General features: G+C 36.3%; 1 protein-coding gene across 2 annotated transcripts in view; it reads left to right on the forward strand.

The window, feature by feature from the left end:
• Window positions 1-20,493, forward strand: part of VMP1 (vacuole membrane protein 1) — a 101,228-nt gene that overhangs the window by 73,165 nt on the left and 7,570 nt on the right. For both annotated transcript variants that reach the window (XM_004684435.2, XM_012726654.1), the window contains exons 8-10: window positions 1,636-1,716; window positions 6,636-6,752; window positions 11,186-11,247. In XM_004684435.2, coding sequence (XP_004684492.1) covers window positions 1,636-1,716; window positions 6,636-6,752; window positions 11,186-11,247 — 260 coding nt within the window. The remainder of the gene's footprint in view (window positions 1-1,635; window positions 1,717-6,635; window positions 6,753-11,185; window positions 11,248-20,493) is intronic.

Consider the following 20,493-nt stretch of genomic DNA (forward strand, 5'->3'; position numbering starts at 1 on the left):
TCAGCAGTGTACTTCGTTGATCTGCCTGTTCTGCTCCCCAATCTGTCTCTGGTGAATCCTATCACCCTCCACATCTCTGGCCTGTACCCCAATTCTGTATGAATAAAAAAATAAAATCTTTAAAAAAAAAAAATAGAATGTGCATGACTTTTTGCTGTAGTAGTTTGGTTGTTTTAAAAATATCAAATCTGACATAGTTGACTTAATAAATACATAAAGAAAACTTGTGTTGCAAAAGAAAACATTTTTTGCAATTAAGTCACAAATTGGGCCCTCCCTGGTGGCACCGCAGGTTAAAACACAGCACTTAAGAAGCCAAAGCCACTTAAGCATAAGATTGATCCCCAGCACCAGAGGTGAACCACTTGGCAGACCTCTCCTGACCCACTCACTGCTCCCCTCAGCAGTGTACTTCATTGATCTGCCTGTTCTGCTCCCCACTCTGTCTCTGATGAATCCTCTCACTGCCCCTGCACCTCTGGCCTGTATCCCAGTTCTGTATGCATAAATAAATAAATATTAAAAAATAAATAATTAAGTCAAAAATTGCACCACAGAATTTAATGATTAACTTTTAGAAACTATATTTGAACTTCTAAGTGTTTCTATTGATTGATTAATGTCTTTTAAATGTGTCTTACTGGTTTAATTCCTTTTATCATCCTCAGAGTGTGAGTTGGGGGAAGTTTCATGGCTTTGTTTTCATTTTTTATTCTAATTTCAGTATTCACTATGTGATAACTTGGTAACACTATGGTCTTTTCAATAATGTTTCCTGTTTGAATATATTGAACTAAAGACTATCAGCTAATATTTTTAAATTACAGCTGGTAGTTTTCAATAAAATTTGATTAGAGTATACATTGCTTCAAACTGGAATATTACAAGTCAAATTTCAAGGAAATTAAAGGAAAAATTTCAAGGCATTAAAGGAAAAGTATATATACAGACACATACACACACATATATACTAGAAGTATATCTATATATACATATATGTGTGTGTATATATATATATATATATATATATACATACACTAGAGGAAGAAAATGATAGAAATAAGCTAGCAGCCAACTGCGTGCTTCCACTTGGGAGGCAATATAGCAAAATAAAAAGAACACTGGTTTCACCATCTAAAGAATCTGTTCTACCTACACCTAAGGGTTATTGAAAGGCTCAAATATAAAGCCTACATAAGCTGTACAAGCATGATATTTATTATTTTGTTTTGGGGAGTAATGAATGCTTAGTTATTGCTACATAATAGTTTCCTACCCTGATATTAGAAATTAAGTTATAGAAGAAAAGAGGGGAGGTCAATGTAAGTTAACCAGTATTTCCAAAAGAATGAATTGGTTTATGGTTCATTTTTAGCTGTTTTTTAATCCCTATAGAGAATCTGAAGAGAATCAAAAAAAAAAAGTAACAATCTGACTTATTCTCAGAATATAAACGTTTACCTTTAAGGATAATGTTCTATCAAGATTTTATTTGCAAGTTTTCTAGAACAAACTGCTGATTTTTTAAAGTTACTGGTGAATCAATGCCTTTAGATTGTGAGATATTTTAATTCTGTAAAGAACCATCCTTTGTTGTACTTCTCATTAAACTTTTGGTATCTTTTTTTTATACAGGACTTTGCCTCTCGAGCTAAACTGGCAGTTCAAAATCTAGTACAGAAGGTTGGATTTTTTGGAATTTTGGCCTGTGCTTCAGTAAGTGTATTAAAAGTGAGAAATGCCCATAAATGATAGACTTATATTTTGAACAAAAGTGGTATCACTTTTAAGGAGCATTTGATTTTATTAAATATTGATCTTACTAATCAGATAAGTTGTTTTCTGTTGGATGTGTTCATATCTTGTTTGTTGACTTCTGAACATTTCATCACTCATTAACATTGATGACTTCAGATGGAAATAGTTTGATACCATAGGAACAAAAAGAGACAAAAATCCATCCTTCTGTTAAAGGATTTATTTTTTTTTTAATTTTTTGTAACAGTTTGTTAAAGGATTTGTAATATAGCATTATTTAACATTCTTTGCAGAATTATAGATAGGTAGTTCTTCCCAAGGTTTTAAGCTTTGGTTCCAAGGAAGAATTAATGTAAACCCCCCGTGGAAGTGACATTAACCCAGGAAGATGGCAATAAGGACATCTTTGACTACAGGGCACTAAGAAAACCCATTTGAGTCAAAACTTAGTTAATGCCTCAACTTGTAGAATTTGTTAAATTGACAGTTCTTGGTAAGTTGGTGTTTATCCTGTTTTCTAATTTAGTTGATCCACATATATTTAAGAGAGAATATTATGATCAGAGTTACTGGAAACATATACACAATTATTGGTAATTTGATAGTATTTTTGATGTTATTAAGTACCTAAGTGATATGATAAAAGTAGTAATTATAACTAAAATTTACAATGTGATCTTTTACCGCTATATAACTATTTTGCCTACTCTGTACCAGAACATGAAGAGCCCTTTTAGAACCCTTCTTACCATTTAACACATGGCCAAAATAGGAAAATATTGGTGTCAAAATTTAAAATATGATGTCAACATTCTAGAGCCATTCTAAAAATAAGCCTGAAGTTACTATCTGTTCAGCCTGGCAATTCTATGATCTAACTTTTAAAAAAAGGATTTATTTATTTATGCATATAGAACTGGGATATAGGCCAGAGGTACAGAATGAGGGTTGGGGTAAGAGGATTCACCACAGACAGACTGGGGAGCAGAACAGACAGATTGATGAAATATACTGCTGAGGGGAGTAGTAGGTGGATAAAGAGAGGCCTGCTGTGCCATGTGGATCAACTCCAAGGCCAGGGATCGAACTTGCATTGATGAGGCTGTGGCCAGCTTCACAGTGATAAAAAAAAACCAGGGCCCTGGTTTTTATTTTCATTGAGGTATGTTTACAGTGCTATAGCTTTCTGATTTCTAAAATGGGCAATAAGATAGTCATTGAAAAGGCTGATGTATATTTAAGATGAGGTACTGGTTACACAGTGCCTACAACATAATAAATTGCTCAACCATTCTCATCAGCTTTGTATACACTACTGCATGCTTGGAATAAAGAAGTAAGGCATGTATGTTCCTTTCCTTAAGGGTTTTGAAGTCTAGTGAGGGAGATAAAAGGTGCTGTGGGAGTCCAGAAGAATGGAATTAAGCCATAAGACTTAATGAACAATAGTCTCCTTAGTTTATGTTCTGAGTTAAAATCAGAGTTTTGTTATTTACACTGAAGAAATTGCTTAACCTGTCTGTCTCTTTGTTATTTTTTTTTTTCATCTGAAATGGTTATACTAATATCATATAGGTGTTGTTTTAGGGTATTAAGCAAGCTGATGTTGAAATCTTAAAGGACCTATAGACCAAAACTTCAGTAAAAGTTAGCTTTCAACATTCCTGGGGGACATACAAATACTTTTGATTGATTTATTTATTTATTTATTTATTTTGGTAGTTAAATTCTTTGGGCACATCTGTGCTTATGCCCTCACTACTAAAAAAAAAAAAAAATCCCCCCCCCACTTTTTTAACCCCCTTTTTTTTTAAAGAAATATTTTTTGGGGGCCCTCACTGGTGGCAGAGCAGGTTAAAGCACTGCACTAAGAAGCTAAAGCTACTTCAGCATGAGTTCCATCCCCACCTGCCCTGGAGTTGATCCACATGGCACAGCAGACCTCTTCTGACCCTCCCACTGCTCCCCTCAGCAGTGTACTTTGATGATCTACCTGTTCTGTCCCCCAGTCTGTGTCTGGTGAAGCCTCTCACCACCCCTACACCTCTGGCCTGCACCCCAGTTCTGTATAAACAAATAAATACATCTTTAAATTTTTTTTTCTTTGTTCAGGAAACTTATGGTTGAATTCCATATGGAATTATCAGATATTTAATATAAATTAGAAGATCAATTTGGGCCTCTAGAAATTTTTTTTAAGTTTTTTCTTTTTTAAAGATTTATTTATGCATACAGAACTGGGGTACAAGCCAGAGGTGCAGGGGCAGTAAGAGGATTCACCAGAAACAGAGTGGGGAACAGAACAGGCAGAGCAACAAAGTATACTGCTGAGGGAAGCAGTGAGTGGGTCAGGAGAGGTCTGCCACACCATGTAGGTCACCTCCAGGGCAGGGATCAAACTCATGGTGAAGTGGCTTTAGCTTCTTAATGCTATGCTTTAACCCACTGCACCACCAGGGAAGGTCCAAATCTTTTAACACATACTTATACAAACTTGACTTGTTAATTATTTTATTGTTAACATTAAAACTAAGATTAAATAAAACTTTTCATATCACTCACAATCAGGGAAATGAAAATCAGAACCACAATGAGCTACCACCTCACACCAGTGGGAATGGCACATATCAAAAAAAACTAACAACAAATGTTGGCAAGGATGTGGTAAAAAAAGGAACTCTCATACATTGCTGGTGGGAATGCAAATTGTTGCAACTACTATGGACAGCTAATTGGAGATTCCTCAGATGACTAAATGGAGCTAACATACAACCCCAGCAATTCCACTCCTAGGGTTCTACCCAAAGGACACAAAAACATTAATTGAGAAAGATACATGCATTTCTGTGTTTGTCGCAGAAATAACAGGTAAATCCTGGAAACAACCCAAATGCCCGGAACTAGATAATTGGATCAAGATGTGGTGTATAAACACACACACACACACACACACACACACACACACACACACTGGAATATTACTAAGCAATCAAAAAAGATAAACTTACAACATTCGCAGCAACATGTTTAGATCCGGAAGGGATTAGGCTCAGTGAAACGTCAGAAGGAAAAGAAAAATATCAAATGGTTTCACTTATAGGAGGAATTTTAAGAGAACCAAATAAGACAGGGGGAAAATGTGTATTGTTACTGTAATACAAAACAATACAAAAACAGAGAATTATAAACCTGAGATACCGTACAGAGGAGAGGGGCAGAGAGGGGTCAGAAGGAGGGAGGAATGTGGGGGGCTATGATGATGATCGGAGGGGAAAAAGGGAAGTAAGCAGTGTTATAAAATGAATGATAAGGCCCTCCCTGGTGGCACAGCAGGTTGAGGCACAGCACTGAGAGGCTTAAGCCACTTCTGCATGAGTTCGATTCCCACCTGCCCGAAGGAGATCCACATGGTGCGGCAGACCTCTCCTGACCCGCCCACTGCTCCCCTCAGCAGCATACTTTGTCGATCTGCCTGTTCTGCTCCCCGCTCTGTCTCTGGTGAATCCTCTCACTCTCCGCATCTCTGGCCTACACCCCAGTTCTGTATGAATAAATAAATCTTCAAAAAAAAAATAATTAAATAGATATATAAAAATAATATTATAATAAAAAATAAAACTTCATTGAAAAAAATCTTGAAATCAAGTTATTTTAATTCTAATTTTCCTTTTTATGTACTTAGCAGTTGAAAAAGAATCAGTAATAAGCACAAGGAATAATCATCTTTGTGGTTTTCTGAGAGTATCACACATAGACTGATATTTCCAAACTATTATGAAATTCTAATCATTATCTAGTCTGATTTAAATATCTTAAATTTACATTCCAACATGAGGTAAAGTGTGATAATAAAATAAAACTATTAAAATTGTAATGTATTGGGTTGTAAAGGTCACATGAGAAAATTGTTAAAATCTGTGCAGTTGATATTGTTATTACATGGTTGTAAGAGATTAAACATTTTAATTTGGTTGAGAAAAACAACTTACTGAATCGAAGTGTTATTTACAAAAGAAAATTTGAATTCTAATTTAATCATGGCATTACTTTTAAATGAACATATGTGACAAATATTTTTTAAAACAACTAGACTTAACTTTGAAATTTCAAATATGAAATTAACATAAATGTTTAAATTTAATTGACTTAAGCGTCTCAGTCAACAGCCATAAGTGCAGAGTACTTTTCGTGGGAAAAAAATGGATGAAGTGTTCAAAAACTACATTATTTGTATTTTTAGATGAAATTGTCTTTAGCATTCTTGAAATGTGGGTATATTTTGAAATGGTATTAGTTGTAAAACTGTTGTCGGGGACTGAGTATTCAAATTATGTGAATCATTTTCTCATATTTCCGTGCTTGATTATGTTAAGAAATAAAAGCATGTCGACCTTTAAATGTATTTGTGAATTTATAAGGTCGGCTATAGACAAGAGACTTTTGTATAATACTCTTTTCAATATGATTTTAGAATCCCAATAGCTACTGAAATTATGTTAAATTATTTTCTTCATTTATCTGCCAAGTACCTACAGAATGAGATTCAATTCCTGTGGCTCCATTCATTTTATCCATTTCTTATATTATGAAAAAAAGCATATTTATGAGACATTAGCTAAAATTAATATAAGCAAAAGGACAGCTAGATTTGCTTTGAGTAGGTTGAATAAGACCTTGAGAATAGGTTGAATATCAGACCCAGTTTGTAAACATTTTGAAATACTTGCCTAATATTTAGTGCTGCTCAGGGAACCCCTCTCCTTCCAGTGTAAGCAGGCATAAAGCAGAAATCTGCATGTATTTATTGGTGCTAAAACTAAACTGTTCTTTGGGTTATATGTAGGAGTCTCATCAAAGGAAATTTCTTTTTTTAATAGATTCCAAATCCTCTGTTTGATCTGGCTGGAATAACTTGTGGACACTTTCTTGTACCTTTTTGGACTTTCTTTGGTGCAACCCTGATTGGAAAAGCAATAATTAAAATGCATATCCAGGTAATTATACCATTCCTTGCCTAATGGTGATGAGTTCTTTAAAAGGCACTAAAACATATTTCTCTTAATTATTCTAAAGCATGTTGTAAAGATTTTGGTTCCGTTTCATTTGGTTGGTAGCTTGCTCAGGTATTAGCCATGAACGTCATTTGAAAGTTAGTGAATTTCAGGCAGTTTTCTCCATCCCTATTAAAAATTGTGACCTCCCTTTATTTTCCTCATTGTTTTCTTTATTCTCCCCTCCTTCCTTCATTTTGTTCTTTCTTCATTTCACTGCTTGCCTTATGAAAGTGTTTGTTCAAGACTTATCCAACAAAAATAATGTTCCTATATAGAAAATGCCTATTATTTGCACAGACACTTGACAGAAAAATATTTCTTAACTGACCACTGCCTTTCATTAATCCTGGGTTTTTTGACACACTGTGTAGTGATGTTATTAAAGACTCAGGGGCCTTCAGAGACTTAACGGAATCTTTGAGAGCATGCACATGTGCGTGCATGTGGCATGTGTGTGCATGTGGCATGTGTATGTATGGAGGAATGAGGCTGGGCATGGAAAGGAATGCAAGCTTCTAGGACTGTTCATGAATTATTTCTTTTAAGGACAAATGTCACTAAAGTTAATTAATTAACCAGGAATGAATTTCTTAATCAGTAAAGTTTGCAACAAAGGGACATTGGCCTCTTTGGAAAATTAAGAACCTAATGAGTGTTATCTGTGCCCTGGTATGATTCTTTAATGATTAAAAAACCACATCAATTTCCCAAGTTTCTTCTCCCTCCAGTTCTCCAATGAAAAACATGAAGTAGGGAAACTTACACTGCTTCTACATGTCCTGTTTCTATTATTAGATTTTGGCATTTGGGATGAGTTTATTGAGTTCGTCCTCTACTCTACTGACGTGTTCATCATTCAGAATTTTAAGGAAGTGTTTGTCTTCCTTTGAGGAATATATTTCCTTCCATATGCAGTAAGTTTATTCAGTGAGCACAGGTTTTTTAATGTTGCAGTGCTACTCATTTTGGTGAAGATTTAAAACATCATACCAAGATTTTTTTTAATAATAAAATGTTGTGGTAAATAATAAGTTATTTTCCAGGGTACCTGAGGTCATTTTTTAAAATAATTTTTCTTCTTTTTGAGGGAAAAGGGAAGTTGTCCTTTAATTTTCCTGCAGTACTTTGAAACTATGAATAACTAAGGAATAATAGGTTACTATTAATAACATCTTCTCTAGGAGTCCATTGCATCAAGTATTCTGCTCTATGTAGTAACTTTCTATAAACTATCAGTGACATTTATTCTGCTGAAAGACCTCTAACGATTATGTACTTACTGAGCCTTCCATTACAGAATATTCAAAACTAATCTATATTTTAAAGTCTCAGAAGTTATTTTCAAGTTATAGTAATGTTAATTTTCTAACTTAGTACTTCATTCCTTCAAGTATTTAGTGTATGTGATCTGATTTAGTTACTGTAATCCTGGGATATATAAATTGCTACTCCCATTTTGTAACTGTCACTTTAGAGAAGTTAATCAGTAATAGTTGCCTAAGAGGACAGCTGGAATTTGAACCCAAGTCTTTCAGCTTCAAGTTCAGTGTTTTTTCCATGATTTTGCACTCCCTTCCCAACTGTAAGTCATTTTTATGATTCAGGAAACTGAATTGTTTAATGCCTGCTATTTATCAAGACCTGTGCTAGGCAGTTTGCATTGGTTATCTCAGAACAGTGTTTCATAGATGGTGGAGCTTAATGTTAGGAAGATAAAATAGTTACCGAAAGCCTTGAAATGCAAACCAAGCTCTATAATGTTGAAACGCATTCCCTGTGTCTATGTTGATAAATATATATATATAAATAAAGCTAAAAATCCATCTGTATTACTGAAAGGAAAGTATCTGAGTTCTGTCACTGAACAAAGACCATGGGGGTATGTTTGTTACGTTACATTGTATCATAGAGACATTCTTTCTAAAGACAGTCACTTGATGTACATCCAGATGTAGCTTGGGGTAACAAACATGTCTCAGATTTTCTGTAAGCAATACTAACGAGTAATAAAAACATTTTAGCTATTTCTGAAATAACAAGGGGGTAACCCACACACAGATTTTTCTAAACTTATCTCCTTTTTCATAATTTAAACTAGGTGATCTTCCTTGGTGTAAATATGTTGATACCCTGCTGTCAAGCTTCCCCTAAAAAATCCAAAACAGCCACTAATTATGGTAGTTTGAGATTTCCCCTTGTGTTGGTTAAGTTCAAGTCCTGTACCCATAGAACAGCACTCAGAGACTTTGCCTTTCTCTCAAATAATGAAGAAAATGAAAACTCAACAATACTCATATACTATACTTCAGATGCCATATAATTATCATGTATATTCTTTATTGCTTCTCCAATGTCCCACCCAACACCACATAAACACACTTGGAAATATATGCTTTGAAAGAACAGAGATTTTGTTGGTTCAATGAGGTATTCAACTACCTAGAATCACATCTTGAATGTAGTGCTTACTCAGCAGATATATCTTAATTTAATAAATAAATTTAAGATTCTTCTCTCCATTGAAGCATCTGTGCCTTTTGTTTATTTGGTAGAATCCCCACTCAGACCTCAAGCTTCAGAGATCTGAGACATATGTTCTTATATGTCTGACAGGTTTATGTCTTAACTCACAGTGAATTTTCAAGCTGTTACATATTAAGGAAAAAAAGTCTTGTTTTGTTTCAAGTAATGAAATTGTGTAACTATCTACGCATTGGCTCATTTTGAATGTTAGGAAATGATGGTAAGGAGAGCTCAGGGTGGTGAAATCGCTGAGGAAACAACATTAGCTCTGTTTCTTAGGGAAAACATTTACAGCTCTAGTCATAAAGCTGGCTTTTAGTATGGATACTATGAGGACTCTTAAATAGTTATTTTCCTCCCCTCCCCTTTGTCAATGGAGTAGAGGTATTTAACAAACAGTTTAAAAGCATTAAAGTGGGGTAGCCTAGAGACTAAGTGTTTTCACCTCTACAGCCTGAGTTGAATCCCCAGCCAGATGCAGCAGACCTCACCTGTCTCCCCTGCCGCTCCCCTCAGCAGTATATTTCAGTAGATTCACTTGTTGTACTCCCCACTCTGTCTCTGGTGAATCCTCTCTCACATACACCCCCCCGCTTCCGCATCTCTGGCCTACTCCCCAGTTCTATGCATAAATCAATAAATAAAATCTTTTTATATTCATTTATGCATACTCCTCTGGGAGTAGACCAGAGGTCTAGGGGCGATGAGAGAATTCACCAGAGACAGAGTGGGGAGCAGAACAGGCAGATCAACAAAGTACACTGCTGAGGGGAGCAGTGGGCAGGTCAGGAGAGGTCTGCTTTGCCATGTGGGTCAGCTCCGGGGCAGGGATCTAACTCATGCTGAAGTGGCTTTAGTGTAGTGCTGTGGCATCTGCTACACCAGCAGTGAGGGCCCAATAAAAAAAATTTTTTTTTTAAAGCATTGAAGTGTTTGGAGAATCTGGAATTACTCGTATGTAATCAGTTCATTGAAACTAAATTTAATATTGGTTTTTTGAACCCTAATTGTGCTTATGTGGCTTTTCTTTCTCCAAACTTTTGTAGCACTCTGTCTTCATCACTATATAGCATTAATAGTTTTATCTTTATGCATATGTAGATCTTTACCATCTTTCTACTTATGTGTAGGAAGTTTTGTAAATTTCTTCAGAATAGTATCCTCATCTTTGTGTTCCCTAAAAATCTTTAATAATGCCTTATATTATTCATAATAAGTACTTTCTATAATATTTGTTGAATTTATTTGAGACTATCTGTTACTTGGTAGCCTTAAAGGCACATTATGTTTTAGGTAAGATATCAACATTTTTAGTTATTAGAGAATAACTCAGTAAGAACACATTGAAAATGCCCCAGTTGATAAAGAGCTTCAATAACCTGTTGACACCTTTACTAGTACCCCAACCCTGAAAGTCCAAGTTCATTTAGGATCTGAGACTGGATCTCTTGCATGATACTTCTATAAAAACTGTCCCTGAAGGACAGTCTTATGATTTTTTAGATTTCAGTGGTGGGGATTATCTCAGAACTGAGGAGTTATAAAGCACCATTCTAAGATCCCTAAGATATGGAGCATGTCCACCCAGTCTTGGGTTTCATGATGCATGTTTTTAGGTATTCATATATCCTAGTAAGACTAGAGCCTCCTCTTTCCTAGTGCCTAGGGGAAAACATCTTCAAAATACTATATAGGTGACAACTGCCAGTCAAATAGCAGGGGTTTTTATTTTTAAGAATTTAAACATGGTACTTGGTGAGCACCTCACTTTTTTTAAGATTCATCAGAATTGTCAATTTAAATTTGGCTTTTGTGGAAAAAAAATATTTTAACTAGTATTTTCTTTACAGAAAATCTTCGTGATAATAACATTCAGCAAACACATAGTGGAGCAGATGGTGGCTTTCATTGGGTAAGTAATTCTTTCAGGTCTAATATTAATATTGTCAGTGCTTGAATGCGAAGAAATATATAAAAGACTTTATTGGGATAGAATTTTTGTGATCTTTGTTTTTTGAAAGAAAAAAATCTTTTCCCCTTTTAACCTATAGCAGGGAAGGTTAAGCTCAGGTTACCCTTCTTTAATTTTAATTCAGCCCTAGATCAAATCATACATACTTGATTTATAAGCAGCTTTGGAGTTTGAGACTATAACCCTTCCAAAGAAGTAAGAAATTCCCTTTATATAAAAATGTGGGGGGTTGGCCTCCCTGGTGGCACAAGGGGTTAAGTCTCAGCACTATCAGGTTATTGGCTACCATTGCAGCACAAGTTCAATCCCCAGCCAGAGAGGTGACCCACATGGCACAGCAGACCTCTCTTGTCTCACCCGCTGCTCCCCTCAGCAGTGTACTTTAGTCCATCTACCTGTTCTGCTCCCCATTCTGTCTCTGGTGAGTACTTCTATCCTACTCCCCAGCTTTTGCATGCTTTTTTTTTTTTTTTAATAGTGACAATATATCACATTCAAAAAAGGAAGAAGAAATTATCTCAAATTTTCAGTACAAAGGCATGTCATTTATTCTTAGAAGTTACTCTTCCACCTTGAGAGAATTCAGAGGATACATAGCTACCTACCACTCAAAAGAATCACTGTGCTGGCAGACCCCTGCATCCTTTCTCCTGTTCCCATACTAAACGTTTATAGAGGAAAGATTTTTGATGACCTCTGCTTCCCCGGCCTATGGAATGTCTTAGAAGTTGAATTTGTTAACTGCCTATCTCATCTACCACATCCACTTTAATTTCCCTTACAACATGTTTGCTGTACTGCACCCGGCAACTTTTTTTTTTTTTTTAAAGATTTATTTATTTGTGCATACAGAACTGGGGTACAGGCCAGAGGCTCGGGGGCAGCGAGAGGATTCACCAGAGACAGAGTGGGGGACAGAACAGGCAGATCGACGAAGTACACTGCTGAGGGGAGCAGCGGGCGGGTCAGGAGAGGTCTGCCGCGCCATGTGGTCACCTCCGGGGCCGGCGGGAATCGAACTCATGCGGAAGTGGCTTTAGCTTCCTAGTGCTGTGCTTTAACCCGCTGCGCCACCAGGGAGGGCCGCACCCGGCAACTTTTTAAGAACTCTAATATGAGTGATCTGAGTATGTCACCACCACTATCCTCACCTTCCAAGCTCTTCTTTTTTAAACCTTATACTTGTTTTACCTTTTATTGTTATGATAAAACTAAAATTCCTTAACATGAATTATCAAACCCTGTAAGATCATCCCCCTATAGTTTCCTCTGCCTGAGTCTCCCAGCATTTGCCTTTGCTCATGCTTTTTCTCTTTGACTAGTTCACAGTTTCTCAAACTTGGCACTCTTACATTTTTCTTTAAAGATTTATTTATTTATGCATACAGAACTGGGGAACAAGCCAGAAGTGCTGGGGTGGTAAGAGGACTCACCAGAAACAGAGTGGGGAGCAGAACAGGCAGATCAACGAAGTACACTGCTGAGGGGAGCAGCGGGCGATCAGGAGAGGTCTGCTGCGCCATGTGGTCACCTCTGGGGCGGGCAGGGATTAAAGTCATGCTGAAGTGGCTTTAACTTCTTAGTGCCATGCTTTAACCCACTGCGCCACCAGGGAGGGCCCAACACTCTTACATTTTAGGCCTGATAAATACTTGGTTGTGAGGGACTGTCCTGTGCACATCCTAGGCCTCTACTCACTAGATTTTTGTAGTACCTCCCAGTCTTGACAATCAAAAATGCCTCCAGACACTGCCAAATGTTCACAGCAAGAAAGCCCCAATATCACTCCATTAAGAACCACTGCCCCAAATACTGTTTTTAGGTTTCAGATGTACACTGATAGATCAGTTACCTGATAGATCAAACACCTCTTTCCTGGGGAAATCTATGCACAGCGGCATGTAATACATGGATGGGAGATTGTATTTTTACAGTAATGTTTGCAGATGTATGATTATTGTCCTACCATTGCTGTATAAATTTATTAATGGCAAAGGTGTGCCTACTTTTGTATTTATACTAACTGGTTTAGATGGTGCTTGATAAATATATGGTAAATAAATGAACACATGGCATTCAAATAAAACCTAGCATGTAATTTGTATAACCCAAATTCCTCTATTTTCCAGCCTCAGGCTTTGGAGTTTCTAAGAAATTATGTTACTTACTATAGTACAGAGAAGTAAAAGTATCTTTTAGCTTAAACCAATGTTAATGTTAGAATGGTTTTGTTTTTCAGAATCAGTAGTTTCTCTTCTTATCTTCACGGTTGCAAAAAAAAAAAATACAGTGATCTTTTCTTAAAGATAAGTTTTGTTGCTCTGAGATATTCAGTACCTGTTAGGTTATAATTTTTATTGAATTAGATGTGTGATGTCTTCTGTTTAAATTGTTTTCAGCAGACACGTGTCACAGTGCCATACTAGCATCATTTCCCAAGCACTGTCAACAGGGGTTACCTCATCAACTTTTCTAGATAATGCATTAAATTTAAATAATAAAACTTGGCAGGAGATAATTCTGTATTACCATATGCCAATAAGTGTCATCTTCCTCTTTGTTGATAATTATATATTCTTTTTTTTTTTAAAGATTTGTTTATTTATGCATACAGAATTGAGGTAGAGGCCAGAGATTCAGGGGGTGAGATGATTTACCAGAGACAGAATGGAGAGCAGAACAGGCAGATATACTAAAATACACTGCCGAAGGGAACAGTGGGCAGGTCAGGGGAGGTCTGCTGCGCCATGTGGGTCACTTCCCTGGCTGGGGATCAAATTCATGATGATGTCGTCTTTTGAGTTCGGGATTCTTGGGTTCACTCTGGGAAAGGTTTGACTAGAGCTCCCCTTTCAGTGGCACACAGCGAGATTCTCCACGAGGCAGAGACTCAGATTTTTAAAGAGTAAGTTTATTAGGAAGAGACAGGAGAGGAAAGGACACTTGCACAGACACAGTGGGCAGAAAGAGCTGCCCGGAAAGAGACATGGTTGCAGGTGGGCAGTCTTAGGAGAGCGGCGTCTGCTGGGGGAGGTCAATGAAGAAGAGTCCAAGAAGAGGCATAGTATAGGTCAAGGGTAGGCAGGAGGCTGCTGCCCTGCAGAGGGAGAGAGCAGCTAGAAAGAAGCACCTGCATAAGAACAGGTGGGCAGAGGAGTGACTGCTACATTTTCTTTTAATTGGATTCTTCAGTTGAGTTTGACATAGTTACTTTTCCACAGCTGAAAGTATGAAATGTTTTAAGATACATAGACTCTTGAATATAGACTGAAAATTAACAAAGTAATAAATTTTTGTTATACCTAAATTTATTATTCATATTACAATAATTAACTTAGCAATTTATTTCAGAAAGAAGGAAAATAAACAACTTGACTCCCAGGAATCCATTGTTAAGTTGAACAGAAAATACTCCCTGTTGCTTGATATAGTAACATTTTCCACTTGTTATTAGTTTTCATAGTGCATGACTTAACCCCCTTGTGCTACCAAGGAGGCCCTTTTTTAGTTTTTAACTTCATAAAAAGCATCATACTGTATAGAATCTTTTGGGATTTTTCATTTATCGTATTATTATTATTATTACTGTATTTTGCTAAAATTTTTTTTATTTTGACTGCTATGTGTTTTTGCACTATGTAGTCTATTCACCCATGTCCCATTGAAACACATTTGGAGTGTTTTCATGTTTTTCTTTTTTTGCTCTTTTGATCAATGCTACTCTGGCTATTTTTTGGTGTAACATAGATGAAAACCCTAAAACTATGATGTAAGGGTTAACATAAAAGAGAGGAAAGGTACATTAAAAGGACACTTGACATATGCAAGGTAACTCCATGTTTAGTCTTGTCTACAGCCAAATTCAACAAATTCTCATCCCCAAGTGGGAAAGAGTTAATGGTGACCATAACATCTCTGGCTAGGTTAATATTACACACATTTGAATGCTATACTAAAGGAAATATCCCTTTTCAAAGGACTTTTAATCTCAATTTAGTTTTGGAGTAACCCAGCTGAATTTGATACCTTATGTATGCTTTCTGCCTGTTGTATTTTTAGTAGAGTGTGTCTTGTGTGATAGACCCAAGGTCCCAGAGAGAATGTAAACCCTATCTTCCAGACTTACTGTAACTTAAAAAATATTTTCCTTCCTTCAATCAATTACAAATAATAATTAATAGATTCATCTCTTAGACAATATCATTAGGTTTAAGGAACATTATCTCTGTTATCTATTCCTAAATCAGAGGTTTGATGTACTTGGACATTCAAACAGATGTAATGAAGCAATTATATAAGAGAGGCTAGAATACAGATAATAGCTTTGAGAAAAAGCCCTTTGATTTATGGTATGTTTGGCAGTAACACAGAGAAATGGTTCTGGAAAAAAAGTAAGCATGTAACGCAGTTTTTCACTTTTCTTTCTCCTCCCTGATAGAAAGCCAGGAAACAGAACCAGAGAGCCAGGGAACTTGAGAGGTTCAGAGGCATTGGAATGGCTGCAGTCTTTCATCATCATCATTATTACAATTTAAAACTAATTTTTGTTTAATTTTAGACATTCTGCAATGAACGCATCACCATCTAACTTTAAAATCATGATTAAAATGACGTTCTCTATTCCCACCAAACACAGGGTGAGAACTCCCAGAAAATAAAAGTAAGCATGTGATTCGTAACAAACCATATGCAGAACATTGGCTCATTGTCAGCTTGCCAGGCCCTTATTGAAGCAAAGTCCCTAGTTTTACCACACAAGAAAGTTTCCAAAACTCAATCATTGAATATAGGGGAAGGCTAGAACAGGGGCTTTTTTTTTTTTTTTTAAGTTGTATCACTTCGGGGTTGATTTTTTTTTAAAATAATATACTAGTTTATTTTTACATCATTATGTATCTTTTTTGTAATCCCCATAGGCTTCCCATCACCAGATCACCTGTATGCCATCACCATAGTCCAGTGTACTCCCCCCTGCCATTAGAACAAGGACTGTTAACTAGATACAGAATGTTCTTTGCTCTTCTTTGCTGTCTCCTATTTCTGAGTTAACTTGATCTTTGATCCCAGAGTCAAACTTGGCCCATAGCAAGAAAGATCATTTTAACCAGGGAGTAATTAAGTGCTTGAATCTTAATGTTATGTCTTGTTCTTTACTCTCTGACAAGTGGTCAGAATGAGCTATGTTGGCCTCGACTTTTTCTTCCACAGAAAGAAAATCTTGTCCTTTCACTTTCAAATGCAAATTGGTTTATGTACTAATTTTCTTTGACTGTGATCATTGTAAAATCAGGAAAAGTTATAGAAACACGGAACACAAGTATTTTAAGTAACTGAAAATGGAGATTTTAAGACCCCAGCTACTGAGACATGGGTTGTACACCCTGATTTTAACATAATCTTCCATAGTGTGGGCAGAAAAACTCCTTTCTTTTCGTGTCTTCAGGTAGTTTGTTACCTCCTTCTTTGACCCTTGACTTGTGTATTTTTGTTATAGACATTGGGGGCAGCAAGATTAAGGATTAAAACAGGCACTCAAGTTAGAATGTTAGATGAGAAGTGGACATTGTATTAGAAGTTATCATTGACCATAAATAGAGTATTTCAAAAGAATGAAGACCAAAACCTCATTGTATCAGATAACAGAATGTTAGGGAAAGGAAAAGTTGGTCAAAGTTATGCCTGATGCATTTTAAAGTGAGTTTTTTTTTTTCAAGTACTTATTTATTTATTTATGCATGCATGCAAGAACTGGGGTACAGGCCAGAGGTGCAGGGAGTGCGAGGATTCAAGGATTCACCAGAACGAAAATAAGGAACAGAACAGGCGAATTGACTGAAATAAACTGTTGAGGGGAGCAGGAAGATGTATACTTACCCCTTTGTGCCACTAAGGAGGTCCCACATTATAAATGTTCTATAAACCTTCGTTCGACAACTGAGTTCATTAATACATTATTAGGACAAACGTTTGTGTATTGTAGACTGAGCAAAAGACTAGTAAAACACTGCAAAGGGAAAAAAGTATGGGGGTTGGAAAGTGGCAAATAATAAGAACCCACTGCCCCAGATGTTTTTTTGTATATTTTTTTGTACATTTTTTGTACATTTTTATGAATATGCATAGCAAAACCTGTCATCACTGTCTGGTTGGGATGGTAAGAGAGAAAGGAGACAAGATTTGATCCTCCTAATTAAATCTTCCTTCAATGCTGTAGTGAAGAACTTTTGAAGTAGAAAAGAGAAGGAGATCCATCAAAGGAGCACTGTAGAGGCAGGGAGGTAGTCTGCTTTAGTTGGAGATTTAGTTGGATGAAAAAATGCCAATTTCAAGGATTCTTCAGTGGCATAGGGATTATAATCTCAGCTCTATCATGCTGTCACTAGCCTCTACAGCATGGGTTTGATCCCCAGCCAGGGAGCTGAGCCACATGTGCCTCGCCTGTTCAGGCTCCCCTTGCCTTTGTATTTCAGTCACTCTGCCTGTTCTGTTCCCCTCTCTGTCTTTGGTGAGTCCTCTCACCCCATGTACCTTTGGCCTGTACCCCAGCTCTTATATGCATAAATAAATAATCTTTTAAAAAAGAAAGAAAGAATGTCAGGTTCAGATGGGATGGCACTGCTTTGTGAATTTGATGAGGCATCAGACTGAATTGCTTTTGTTCACTCTCCTCACACTTATATCTACCTTGGGCAGCTATATAAGTAGTTCTTACCCATGTTACTTTGCATGAGACAGCTGCTCGCTTTTGTACACTAGGTTTAAATGCATTATTTCTCTCTTATCACCCTTTTAGATTAAATTTATCAAGAGCAAAGATTTTTTAATATTAGTTATCTACTGCATTTACAGATTTTCTATCTAAACTAATTGGATTAGATGGTTCTTATTTGAGATTTGATTCCAGTGTTTTGTTTTTTTAATCCCCACATTTCGTGCCATTTAGAATAATCTAAATAACAAATTCCATGCTATCTTACCTTAAAATTCTGCAGAATATACTTTTTTCTGACTTTTGAATCTGGGTGCCTGTTAGTGATTTTATTCTTAGAACCCAGTGGCTTTTGGCCAGTCCCAGATTTATCATTATCTAAAATTCACTCTCATTTTTGTAACTGAAGTCAATTTATTTTTAACTGGGTTTTGTTTTGACAGCCAATCACTTTTACTGGGTTCTAGATCCCTCTAGTCTCATTCATCAACATAAATGCATGCTTGGCGAAAGTCTACTTTCTGAAACAAGGCTTTGTTTACAAAAGCTTCCCTTACTGATAGTACATTTAAAGGAGTAACTGCTAATTACAAGGAGGTGTCGATTCCATTCTGACTCTTACAGAAAACAGTTCAAAATGTTCAAAAGCCCAGGCTATTGTGAATTTTTTTTCTGAAAGAAACCTGTAATAGAATTATGCTCTGAGGAAATAGCAGTAACACACCTAACATTTCTGGATAAAACAATCGTCTTCCTTCTATGCAGCCACTAAAAAATGGATGGTGTCATGTGTTTATAATGCCACTCAGCACACAATGACCTAACCTGAATACAAAAAAAGTTTTAATCGGTTGGAAGAGGCAGAAAGAAACACAGATGCGAATGAAATTCAAGCTGTTTTAATCCCAAATCCTGAGGTTGAATCACAACAGAATTTTAGACTGTGCCAGATAATCAACTCAAACGTGGATATATGAGAGAGCCCTAATTTTTTTTAGTGTAGCATAATTTTCATCTTGAATTTGTTTTATGTTGGGATGCTCTTGCAAGGTCCTTGAAATGTAAAGGAACTTAATTTGAATGGACTACCAAAGGCAAAGAGCCAAAGGCAAGTAGAATATATCTTACCAGTTTTTTCTCTTAGAATATCAGCTTCAAAGATTCAGATTCTCTTTTTAATCAAATGGGATAATTAATAATATTTTCATTCTAGATACACAAGATTACTAGATCCCATTCTTAGTAGATTAAATATAAATTGATTTGTTATAACATCAGTTCATTTATTTGTCATATTCCTTGGTTAATTGGTGTCAATTTGTATCTCTTGTCTTTTTCCTTACTCTAATTGCTATACTGTAAGGCTAAATATTAATGGCAGTCAGCATGACGGCCTTGGAATTCTTCAGAAACATTTCATGATAAACTTACCCCCAACCCCCCTTCTTCAGAGCAATCTGCCTTTGGAGAAAAGACAGTTTCACTTGGAGGGCGATCTAGCATTGTTGCATTAGGCCAGGAGTCAGAGATCCATTCTGAGTCACTTGTGAATAAAGCTTTAGTATTAGTTGCACCCCAGGGAAACTGGTGGTTAAATACTGTGAGAATCTTTATCAGACAGGAAATGACAACTCATTAAAATATTAACCGTTAAGCCTATTTAGATCACTGCCTAGAGGGAGGGGAGGGAAATTTAATTTTACAATGTTGAACTAAAATGTGCCCATTTCTGAAAACAGAACAATTTATAAGACTTTTATCAGAGAAAGGGAGTTGCTAGTCCATCTTGTTACTGAACTTTATCATTGCCTCTTTGTACAGAAGACAGGTCAGCATGTAATGAGCAGGGGATGGGGAAGACTTTTTATATCATCCCTAAAAATATATCTAGTACCTTAATTGTAAAAGTCTACAGCAGGATTCTGTTTGCTTCAGCTGGAAGACCATTTTCTACTTAGGTCTCTATTCCTACGTCCCTGGGCCAAGTTTCAATAATTAAAAGAATTGCTTCTCTGTAGTCAGGGTAAATTCATGAATTTATGTACAGTGACCTTCTCTCAATCAAGAAGATTCTAAAGAGGGCCTCTTGTGGCACAAGGGTTAAAGTCTTAGCACTATCAAGCTCTCTGAAATGCCAGGGAGCTAACCCCGTAGGGCCCAGCAACCTCTCCTGTCTTTTCCTGCAACTGTGGCCCACAACCCATTCTTGTATGCATAAATTTTAAAAATAATAATAAATCTTTAAAAAATGGATTTTAAAGATACTAATACTCAAATTAAAACATAATTACAAATTTTAATTGTGGACACAGGTTTCAGTCTCTTGAGCTTCTAGTGTCCATATTCTTTTTTTTTTTATTTTTTTTTTTTTAAAGATTTTATTTTATTTGTGCATACAGAACTGGGATACAGGTCAGAGATGTGGAGGGTGAGAGAATTCACCAGAGACAGAGTGGAGTGCAGAACAGGCAGATCAA

Source organism: Condylura cristata, unplaced genomic scaffold (assembly GCF_000260355.1).
Source record: "Condylura cristata isolate star-nosed mole 26May11 unplaced genomic scaffold, ConCri1.0 scaffold00017, whole genome shotgun sequence".
NCBI classification, from domain to species: Eukaryota; Metazoa; Chordata; class Mammalia; order Eulipotyphla; family Talpidae; genus Condylura; species Condylura cristata.